The sequence below is a fragment of the Clarias gariepinus genome, chromosome 3 (assembly GCF_024256425.1).
Source record: "Clarias gariepinus isolate MV-2021 ecotype Netherlands chromosome 3, CGAR_prim_01v2, whole genome shotgun sequence".
NCBI classification, from domain to species: domain Eukaryota; kingdom Metazoa; phylum Chordata; class Actinopteri; order Siluriformes; family Clariidae; genus Clarias; species Clarias gariepinus.
Genome location: NC_071102.1, coordinates 21,446,212 through 21,457,687, shown reverse-complemented (window position 1 = coordinate 21,457,687; position 11,476 = coordinate 21,446,212). Strand labels below are relative to the sequence as shown.

The window sequence follows — 11,476 nt, the reverse complement described above, 5'->3', positions numbered from 1 at the left end:
CACTGCATTACAGTAGTTATCCAGGAGAAGACTCTTAAATATTTGTTTTGTTCAATACAGGTAGTGACTTTTATTTTTTATCCAGACACTATTTCACCAAAAAACATCTATACTTATGCTCGCAGTTAATTGTACACTTTAATAAAGTTACAGTTAAGATATTTACCTACCATAATAAAATGGACACAAACCAAATTATACACGTTTGCCATCACATAGCGGTTGTCAAAATGTAAGTGCACCCCAGTCAGAACAGGATTTTATATGCAATTTCTCCCTTTTTATTTTGCTGAAGAAACCGGAATTGAAAACTATGTTTTTTCCCCCCAGGAGAAATCTGTGTTTTTCCTGTTTTTCTGATTTCAGTTGTCAGCATTTGACCATTTGAAGAGGTTTCCCGCCACCAAGCCGCTAGAAAATCTCCTCTGATTAAGGGAACACCTTAATAAAGAGTCAGGAAATGAGCAACATTAGGCCACAATGTTTATTCAGTAGTGTTGTTTCAACTTACAATACTGTCTGCATTTTGTAAGACTAAAAAAGGTTACCGTTACAGTCAGCTGTGCTTACACGATACCAGTTGCTCCGGCCCACTCCGGTGTACACACTCCCTTTTAGCCGATACACACACACAAGCACATTTTCAAATGATAGGCACTTTGAAGGTTTAAAACATTTCGTGAATATACATTTATATATTTTATTCGATATAGTTTTTTTTCTATATGTGAATAAGCATTTGGACTCGTCTTTAAAAAGTCTAAAGGATAAAAAACTTATAATAATAATAACAATGATGAAAAAGTCACAATAAAATGTGAAAACTCAAAAAGGTGGCCAAGAGAATATGATACCACAATGTAAGAATCCCTTAATTCTGTGTTGCAGTAATGTTCTGTGTCCATGTCCAGCTAAGGTGGATCATGTCCACACGGCATTAAGAACATGAAGCAAAGCCCGTGAATGTGTGGAGTTTAGTATGCAGTGTGTGACGTGTTCAGAAACAGGGGCCTCTCCGCGCTCTGCTCTCCTTCCTTCTCAGTACGACTTCATGACCTGCCGAATTCATGTAGCCTTCCCGAGCAGAGAAACCACTCGGAAAGGAACTTCCTGGACTCATTATCATTTAAGATGAGTCGCAGGCTATTAATCAGAGCAGTTCTCCAGGTCTAAGTATAGCTTCTAACAAAAGGGACCTGATTAGATCAAAACAGTTTGGCATGAATCACTCTGGAGACTTTACCAGAAGCAAAAAAAAAAAAAAAAAAAAAAAAAAACACCCATGTGTCTTGGGGAGGGAGGCAGCCGGGCCGGGCCGGGCTCGAAATCCAAAAGGCATCACACCCAAGAGAGAGGAACAAACAAACCAGTGGGGCAGCAGACTCAACCATTAAGCCTCAGCGGGTGGGGGGAAAAAATGGCAAAAAAAAAATCAGCTTATGCGTAAATGCACCAGTCGTGGTTAAATAGGATGTGCTGAAACCCCAGTGTGTCACTTCCTTCTACACAGTAATCTAAACTTACAGATATGACTGATATCGAAGCCAAAAACATTCAGTTCCCGTCATGGTCAATCAGTATTGTATAGTGGTGCGAGGAAGAAAAATAAAGGGGATTGTTTTTTTGTTTTTTTTTGTTCCTTTTCTTTTAAACTCAAACTCCGACAAGCACCTACACGTACCAAATGGGACCAAATTAACCAAAATCATAAAGTTACATGCTCTACCTCTGTCCCGTCACTTCTCACCCTCACGTCCAATTACTGACTGAACCACAAAGTGATATTACACAAGAAGCGAGAAGAAAAAAATGATTTTTTTTTTTTTTTAACTGACCAGGTGGACACGAGGGCTTAAAAATAAAAAGTCCCTGGGAGCACGCTTACACTGAAGGATAACTGTTAATCTCGAGATGAAAAGCTCTGTAAAAAAGTAAAGAAAGGCATTTTTAAAAACACCAGGGTGTAAAAAAAAAAAAAAAAAAAAGATAAGTTAATGAGATACACCTTTAACATCAACATTAGACATGCTAAGACAAAAACCTAATGCTGAAAAAGAAAGCAGGACTGATACAGAACAATTCTATTCAAATCGTTTCTTTTTTTTTTTTTACTTTACAAATACATACTGCTACAGTTAAAAAGTAGTCAGCGACTAAAAACAGCTCCTTTGACAGAAAGATGAAGATTCCTCACCTTTACAGATATTGTTTGTGTTTTTTTTTCTTTTCAGCCTTTTTCAAAATAATACACAATAAAAGTTTAAATACACTGAGATTTACCATAATTGCTTGTTTTTTTATTTATTTAAAAAAAAAAAGAAAGAAAGAAAGGAATTACAATACTCTACGCAAAAGCTTTCTTTATGTTACTCATGTTCCTCGGTTGGTGTCTTAGTTTTGATCTTTACTTGAACGTTATTTGTCTTCGTCGGCGATATGGGACCGTCGTTGCCGTCACTGATGAAGTTTAGCTTGCGAGACAATTGTGGAAATGGAGTCTATGCATAAAACTCCTTGGTAGGAGCCTTCTGATACACCGCTCCCGACGGTTTCCGCTCACCGAGGTCGTAGCTGCCTTCGTCCTTCTTCCTCATGCGGTACACCAAGAGGAGGATGAGGAAGATGGCGAAGAGGAAGCCGATGACTCCGCCCGCGATGACGGCTGCCGGGGAAAGAAATAAACGCCAGGGTTAAAGGGAGCTCAGTGTGTGTGTGTGTGTGTGTGTGTGTGAGTGAGTGAGTGAGTGAGTGAGTGAGTGTCCTCCCCGACTCTAATGTCAGCGACAATCATCTGCCCACCGGGGCTGGGCTCTGGCTTTCTAAATTCTAAAGTTCATAAAAACGCAGGCTATGCTCTCTCTCAGTTAAGCCTCACTTAATTGCCTAATTATAATAAAAGAGATTTTCGGCTGCTTTTGAGGGGAAAGAACAAAAGGAAGGTGGCAGGATGTAGGAAGCCGTCTGTCCACCCACACTGCAAAACCTCGGCAGTGCAGCATATTATCCAGACAGAGTTAACTCACTTTTAATATTTCCCCTCTGGATGTAAACTTCATGAAAATGTTCAGTTATTTGAAGGCAGTGCTGTATGCTTTTATCTTCTATTCTGGGTTCTGGGTGCGGGGGCGGTGGAACGGCACGGGAGGCATCGCAGAAGATGCTAAACAATCCGAGTTGTAAGATTTTAGCGTGAGTTTTGTTCGAAAATGAGGTATGTGAACGTTATGTATATCTCAGCTAATCTTCATCCAGCGTAAATGCACCATGTTCTGTTTACGTTTTAACAAAAGTAACACGTAGCCAGGGATGTTCTTCATGAGAGAAATAAAAATAAGTGTACACAATAGATCTAATAAATCTACCCTATTTTGCAACTAATGTCGTTATTTAATTAATGCACATCATTAATTAAATTAAAATTAAAATTAAATTAAAGCTGTGCAATTTAATCAACCTTTTGTTGGTCGATTCAATTTATTCGTTAGGTCAGTTTTTCAGATTTCAGAACTGTGGCATACTTTGTAAATTATTTAGATACGTTAAACGGTCTAAAATTGACTAATTTCTTAAACAAACTGTATTATAGCGTATGCTGCGAAACCACTACCATATTCTGCAAATACTCGCATTTTATGTGAGTATTGCAATTTTTTTTCCCTCTTTAGAGTTTAGAGGTTGTTTTGTTTCATTACTGCCACCTACTGGACTGGAGAGTGGAGGAGAAGATTGGCAGGGGGGGGGAATGATTTACAGCTTTTTAACTGACATTACACTTAAATAAGTAACATAAGTTACACAGTATTTAAATTTATATTAAATATTTTAGTAGTAGAGGAAACTAAAAAATAGAGCTGCTTAAAGGAAATTAGACAGGAAACTTTTTTGCTACTGAATCTGATCGAAAACCGCAATGAATTTAAATCGCATCAACATTCTAGCTCTGATAGTTCACAACTCTAATTGTTTTGATTTTCTTTTAATATGCATTTAAAAGAAGTGTTAAATGTTTTACAATAAAATTTCAAGGTAAAATATCTTATTTAAAAATAACTTTAAATTTTAAAAAATGTGTAACATGTTTCTTAGTTTTTCGCCTATATATACAGTACCACATTGTCCCTGAGGGGATTCAGTGAAAATCTATGTGCATGTTTTACTGAACGAATGCACGAACTGACGAACCATTTAGTAAACTGTGCTTTGGTTTAGTTACTCGTGGGCTCAGTTTGTTCATACGCACAGATTTTGCCTAAAATATTTTTTGCAACAAATGCATTTTAGAAAACACGCTTAGAAAAAACAGAGCTTGTATAATTCTTAAAAGCTTATAAAACCAATGGTAGTACATAACTTTACATACATAAAGGTTTTTGATAGTATTTAAAGGCAACATTCTAACAGTCTCATAATATGAAAACTTGTGCTTGACCTTGTAAAGCTTTTTTTCTTTTGCTTTTTGCAGATTTTATTAAAGCAGACTTTTGCTAACCGGAATATAAAACACATCCTCACACAGCTTTTCCACTCAGAACCTCAGAACACTACGGACACAAATTGTAACACTTTTCGGGGTAATAAAATCAAAAAGTGCATAACATGGACCATCAGAGACCAACCTCGGTTAGTTGAGACTAAGTAACAGCTATTACATCATTAATGCTTCAATAAAAAAAGGCTCGCAACCAAAAACCAGCTTCATACATACCTGCCAATACCTCCGTCCTCTGGAAGAGGTTTTCCGAGTGCACCTCGTAGGGCTCTACAGCGGAGCGAGGAGAGCTAGTGGTTCCAGCGACTCCATTTCTGCGCATATCCTCAGTGATGGGAACCGGAGGCTGAAAATCAAAAGAAAGAAGAGAAACTGGCGTTAGAGTGTAAATCAAGCGATCACACTGGACTTTTTTTTCCACTGTGACACAAAGATGTCTTTTACATACACCATAGTTATAAATGAAAACAAATGGAATAGAATGATCACAGCATTTGGATTCTAATACGATAAACACTTATAAATAGTTAAATATAGTGTAGCTTCAGTGCATACATTCTTCTTTAAATGATTTTTCTAATAAATAATTCACACTGGTTGGTTTAATTCAGCAGGGTAATCTTTATTTATTTATCCTGTAGTAAGTTAATACCTCCAAAAGGTGCAACGTGCAGCAAGAGCAACAATGCAAAGTGCTGTCATGTTAATGTGACCTTTAATTTGGGCTCCATATGGCAAACACTTCAGCAAGACTGAGAGACGCATGGACTCCAGATTTCCATTTGTCACATGGTGCAGCGCAGGTGTAGTTATTTAGCTTCCTTCACAGTAATTGAACTTTGTAATGCATGTCCATAACTCACACAGTTTATGAAAACACCTGTACACCTTTCCATTCATGCAGCCAATCATGTGGCAGTAGCACAACACAAAACATGAAGCATCTACAAGTTAAGAGCATCAGTTCGGCACCAGATAAACTAGTCTGAGTATTTTAAAAACTGGGAATTTCGAAATGAAGAAAGTGTAATCTCTGAGACTTCAAGTGCGGCACTGTTGTTGGTACTGTATCAGATGGGCTGATTTGAGTATTTTAGAAACTTTGAATTTCCCTGAAGATTAGCACTCAACAAACACAAAAGTTTACACAAAATGAGCGAGCCAATTCCCTGTACATGACGGCCAAAACACAGCATTGGTGCTGATAAAAAATTTTTTTGTTATACAATTGTATATACAATCTGTATTACAAACTGTATAATACAGAAAATGTGCATGGCCAAAGAAGCTACTTTTATAGTTCATGCAACATGGAAGTGACCAATCTTGCTTCCCTAAAAAATGTCAAGTAGCTAACTAGCTGTTTTGGAGAGATGGTTTTATATGAGCCCCAAAAATGGCCTTTTTTCAGCGTAATACTGTCTCGCTTCAAATAATAATCATTTAAAATGCAAATTATTTATATTTCTTTAAGAGTATTAATACTACAATTGGTGTAAGCTTCTAGAAGCATATGACCTGTAAAAAATTGTTGCTTAAATTAAAATTAGATGGTTTTAGGGAAACGCTTAGAAAGCAAAAAATCTGTTGTGTCCGTAACCATGTCAAATTCATGCTGCAATATCTTAATTTTTCAGGTTTATTTCATTTCATCCTGTTTATGTTTATGTCATAAGAGACATTGTTTAATGGAAAGACTTGGGTATGTGAACGTATTTACTGTATATGCTTTATTACACACAGAATCACGCAAAATCCTACATTATATGGTAGATCAAGTGTTTAAATCATATTTTAAATACTGTTTTTCTTTTCCTCTAGCCATAAACATTGCAGCTTTAAACCAACCTCTGTCCTGACAGGCTGTTTAGGCAGGTCTCTTGTGTGGTCCCGGTCCCAGTCCCTGGCTGTGAAACTCTCCACTCTGGGTGTGAAGTCTTTGGTGGTGTCCTGCGTAGGCTTTGCTTTGGGTGCTATGAATATCGTGTTTACTGTAACCACCGTCTCCTCTTCCGCACCAGCACCTGAAAAAGAAAAAAGGCGCACCAAATCAATCAACCAGTCCAGAAAGCCAAGCGCTATGGCTCGGAATAAATTCTAGGAAAACAACAACTGTGCAAGGTGAAGAGCATGTTGTTTCTGTTGAACAGGAAGCTCTCACGGTACCTGAGCCTGATCCAGAGTTGAAGTCGTCGTCATCTTCAGGGTATCCTCCAGACCCTGTCTCCTCAAGGTACAGATCATCTGCGGAGGACGGAGACTTTGCAGCCGTGACCAATATCTACAGGCGACAAAAAAAAATGCAAATAAGTACCTATAAATCTGACGAATATTTGTCCAGAGATGTAACGCCTTGTCTCACAGCTTGAGGATTAAGCTTGCTGAAGCGCTCAATAAACAGACGCTTGAAGGATTTTAAACGGTCCGGTTGCTTCCTTCATTTGCTTTGAGCAGACGTCATGTGAAATTTGGATCCAACCTCAGAACAGGACCTAATGACTTGGTGAGTATCTCAGTAAAATGAGTGGAACCTTGGATTACGAGCATAATCTGTTCTGGAGAAAAAACTGTTGGCTCAGTTGTGATCACGTGATGCTTGGAGCAAAATAAGAAGCACATACGTGATACTCGGTACGGGTAAACCAAGACTTGCTCGTTTTTCAAGTCAAAATTTATTAAAAATCTTTGCTCGTCTTGCGGAACATTCGCAAACTGCATTACTCGCAATCCGAGGTTTCACTGTACTGGGAAAAAAATTACATGTGAAAATAATTGTGCAAAGAACTTCTACTACTGTAGTAGATCCTAACATCTAATTGGACAAGAGGCGTCCCATGAATGGTGATAATGGATGGTAACATCACTCGGTGCCCCAGGTGTTCTAATAATTATTAGTTAATATTATTAATAATTACACAAACTGTCGATTGCAGCATGGGTAAAATTAGGTCTAAAGATAAAAGTATGGGGAAAAAAACATTAAAAAAACAGTCACAGAAGCACTTTCAGCAAGAAAACACATCTGATAACTTCATGAGATAAGATCACACTTTATTTATCCTGGAGGAAATTCTTGTGCCAGAGAGCAAAGAGAGTAAATAAATATACACAATGAAGTGAATGAATAAATGAAATAAAATAAAAATCCACAAACTGGATGTAGAATGCAACAACCAACGAAGTGCAGAGTGACACAAACCAGATTCTGATGTGGGATTTACATGGCAACAATGATGAATAATATTGCACATGATATTGCTAAATGATGTTACATGTGATTATTGCCAAACATTATTGGACTTGATATTGCTAAATTATATTGCACATAATATAATGTCATCTTAGCAACAACTTAATCTACTTAACTACTTAATCTAGTCTACTTAATAACGGCTTCTAAGTCGTTCTGAATTGCCTCTGTGTCGTTTTATTTACATCTAAGGTGAGTTATAAAGCTAACTAGCTTCTAACACAAGGCTGAATCCCAAATCCCCGTCTCGAGCCCCTGTGGCAAGGAATTATACGCCGTCCATAGCGCACTAAATTTCTAGTTAACGCTGTTAACAGAGCCTGTAGTCTAATGCGGAATAAGGGAAATATAAAAAGCTAATTATGTTATTTACAGGACTTAAAACGGTCTTTCATAGTTTTCATTCTACAGCCTGATCCAGCCACCATTTTAAAAAACAAAACAAAAAAAGTGAACTACAAAGCAGAAGATTTAACCACGACTGGACAAAGGAGCATGTGTTCATTGTGCTCATATTCTGCATCATATGCTTATCTATTCAGTGTGAAACAATGAACCACTTTGTCTTATTTGCAGCCATAAAGTAATCACTTAAACGGTCGCCCTTCAGTCATGTCAGGAAGTTACCTGGATGCAAAAACAAATTTACCTAGCGCGACTTGTAACTTGCAACACTCTCGCTCCAAGGCAAAGTAAACTGATACGTAAAGCCCACTGTATGACTTGACATTCAAACTGTGACATTGTGTCCGTTCCCTAATCACTAGCGGAGCTCGAAATGTGCTATTTCAGTCATAACACGTCCCGCTCCAAGCCTCCGCTTATCTGCAAAACTCTGCTTGCCGATAAGGGGTTTTGTTCTCTTCACTACATGCCGCAGTGCTGATTGCACCTGTGCTGGAGAGGCTTCCTGGTGGGACGCGTCACTGGTTTATGGCACCGACACCACAAGCAGCAGCGCCACATGTTCACTCTCAAATTAAAGGAGTCACGTCTCCCACCGCCCCTTATCCCCTGGCAACCACCCCGGGAGGAATGATCTGTCTGTCTCCCAGTGTTTACGAGTGTCCTATTGAAACCTAAAATAACTGGCTGGTGCTTCAACAATACACGAGAATAAACCTGCATAACAACGACTGCATAACCGTGTAACCATTTAAAAATGTAGTTCCAAATACAAAAAACAGGGCGTGTTTTTGATGTTTATATGAAATGATGTAGGTCCACTTTATGGGAGTAGGTCATGTCTTGTTTATATGCAAGGGTGCTCAAAGTAGGATCAGTGGCACGTCTTTGTGTGGTTCAGGATAGCTTCTTAAACACCATGACAACCTCGGTTTACTGCCAACCTTACCCAAAGTCTCTGGTCATTCAGTTGAGCTCTCCATACTGATGAAGCTTCACAGGACACACAAATACCTGGACAGGGTTTTTGGTGCAAAACGGACATTCTTCCATTTTTTTATCATGTCATACGATATTAATGTTATAAAACAAACAAAGACGCAAATACAACCTAAAAACACACTTTTTGAACCCAAGAATTCAAAGACCTTCAAAAAAGGCAGTAGATAAAAACCAGAACAATATCAGATCCGTTTAAAAAAAAAAAAAAAAAAAAAAAAGGAGTAAATGCCACTCAAGCATAAAATGATCTGAAGGAGAAACCGTTCAAAGGTTTCACAACACACCCCCACCCCCCCCCCCCCCCCCATCGGAGAGCATGCGCCTCGTTTGTACAAAAGGTTTTTGAGCGGCTTTCTCTCAAGTCGTATCAACGTGCCCGGGTGCGAGGCACCAAGAGTTGCTCACAATAGGCAAAAGGGCAAAAAAAGAAAAAGAAAAAAATGGAATTCCTGAAAGTACACTCCCTCCCAGGACACGACCCATTGACGTGGACTTCAAAGGACTTCTGCACCACTGATCTGAAACCTGTAGAACACGGTTCACGCGTACAGTGCGGATCTGACCACAAAACCTGCTGCTTGGACCCGTTTGCTTTGAAATGGAACGTACTGGAGCTGACAACCTATCGAACAACAAAGTGCCGCCTTATAAACCTATCTGCTGGTTCGCTTTGATCTCCAACCACTCTCCCAACCCCCCATCCTGTGTGCAGTGTCTACTCCCAAACACCCACCCACACACACACACACACACACTCCCAAACAGCCTAACAAACCTAAATGCCTGCCCACTCGTTCAACAGAACATTATCAGCTGCATGTGTCCTTGAGAACAGCAGTGATTTCTTATGAATGATTTTTTTTTTTTTTTTGGAGTAATGTTGTGGACACTTGTGGACAGTCTAACAAGCAGCAGAACGAGACACGTCGTCTGTGACACAAGACCTTACGACTTTGCGGCCCGTTATAAAGAAACAGCCACAAGACTTATTTGTGTGTGTGTTCGTGTGTGTGTGTGTGTATGTGTGTGTGTATGTGTGTGTGTATGTGTGTGTGTATGTGTGTGTGTATGTGTGTGTGTATGTGTGTGTGTATGTGTGTGTGTAACAAACAGTGAGCCAGCTGGAGGCTTACATCGTTCCACAGATGAGGACACAGAAGCAAAGGATGGATTATGGAGAAAAGGGAAACAAACAATGTGACAGGAAATAAAAAAAAGAGAGAGAGAGAGGGAGAAGGGAGAGGAGGATGCAGAGGAGCAAAAAGAAAAAAAAAGAGAAAGCGTGCAAGAGAGAGAGAGAGAGATTACTTCTGTTGCCTGCAGGTTACTTCACTAAAAGCCTGTCAAACTGCACGTTCATGCCTAGCAACCTTTGAAAGACTAGAAAGGGTCCCTTGGTGCATTGTGTGGTTAGCTGGAAGCGATGTTATTACTCAAGCAGGCAGCGGATGAAACGGAAAGAAGGGGGAGATCACGGAATCGAGCTCGTATTCTTTCTACCTGGACTCACCTTTTACCTTAAAGGGCAATTCTGTCAGAATCCCCAACCACAGATATTACAGCAAAACCGCATAAATGCATCAATCTCTCATCTGCTTTCGAATTCATCAGTGACGCTGCCGGCAACAGCAAGAAAACCGACAGTTTTAATAGTATAACAATGTAATTATTTTAACAGTGTAACCATGTAACGGTTTTAATAGTATAACAATGTATTGTTTTAACAGTGTAACAATGTAACGGTTTTAATAGTATAACAATGTATTGTTTTAACAGTGTAACAATGTAACAGTCTTAACAGTGTAACAATAATAAAACCTCTTTCTTTAAATTATGACCACCAACTCAGAGACGCACAACCTCAAAAACACATGCAAGATTATCATTTGTGCACTTTTTCTGGAATCTTGAAGGTCGTCGGATGCACGAGTCTGAGCTGAGTTTTGGCGAAAAACACTTCAAAACACAATTAGCTTTTTTTCTTCTTTTCTTTTTTTCAGCCAGAGAAGCAGACTCAGAAAAGTTCATGCGATGCCATCTTTAAAGGTTTAAAAAGGCTGTTTGAAGCGGTTAATGGTGCGTGCTTGTCGACAGGCTACCAAAAAAAAAAAAAAAAGAGAAAGAAAAAGGTCTGTGTTTGGCCATCTGCCTCGTTCTGTACAAGCATAAAGTTCCAGGCTAAGTTTATTGAGAAAAACATCTATCAGTGCTTACATTTGGTCAACGATCCTTTAAATAGATTCCCTATATGATGGGGGAAAAAGAAACTTTTTGCAGATGTGTCTCGAGTTTCACTTATTCCAGCGGATTCCTCCATTTTGCTCAGCCAG

The 11,476-nt window shown here is 39.0% G+C and overlaps 1 protein-coding gene across 1 annotated transcript in view; it reads right to left on the bottom strand.

The window, feature by feature from the left end:
- Positions 1–470: 470 nt before the first annotated feature.
- The window catches only part of sdc2 (syndecan 2), a 41,271-nt gene continuing 30,265 nt past the window's right edge, over positions 471–11,476 (bottom strand). Inside the window, exons 2-5 of the mRNA XM_053492925.1 lie at positions 6,656–6,770; positions 6,338–6,513; positions 4,706–4,835; positions 471–2,662 (exon numbers count right to left, since the gene is read on the bottom strand). Coding sequence (XP_053348900.1) covers positions 2,499–2,662; positions 4,706–4,835; positions 6,338–6,513; positions 6,656–6,770 — 585 coding nt within the window. The 3' untranslated portion in view covers positions 471–2,498. The remainder of the gene's footprint in view (positions 2,663–4,705; positions 4,836–6,337; positions 6,514–6,655; positions 6,771–11,476) is intronic.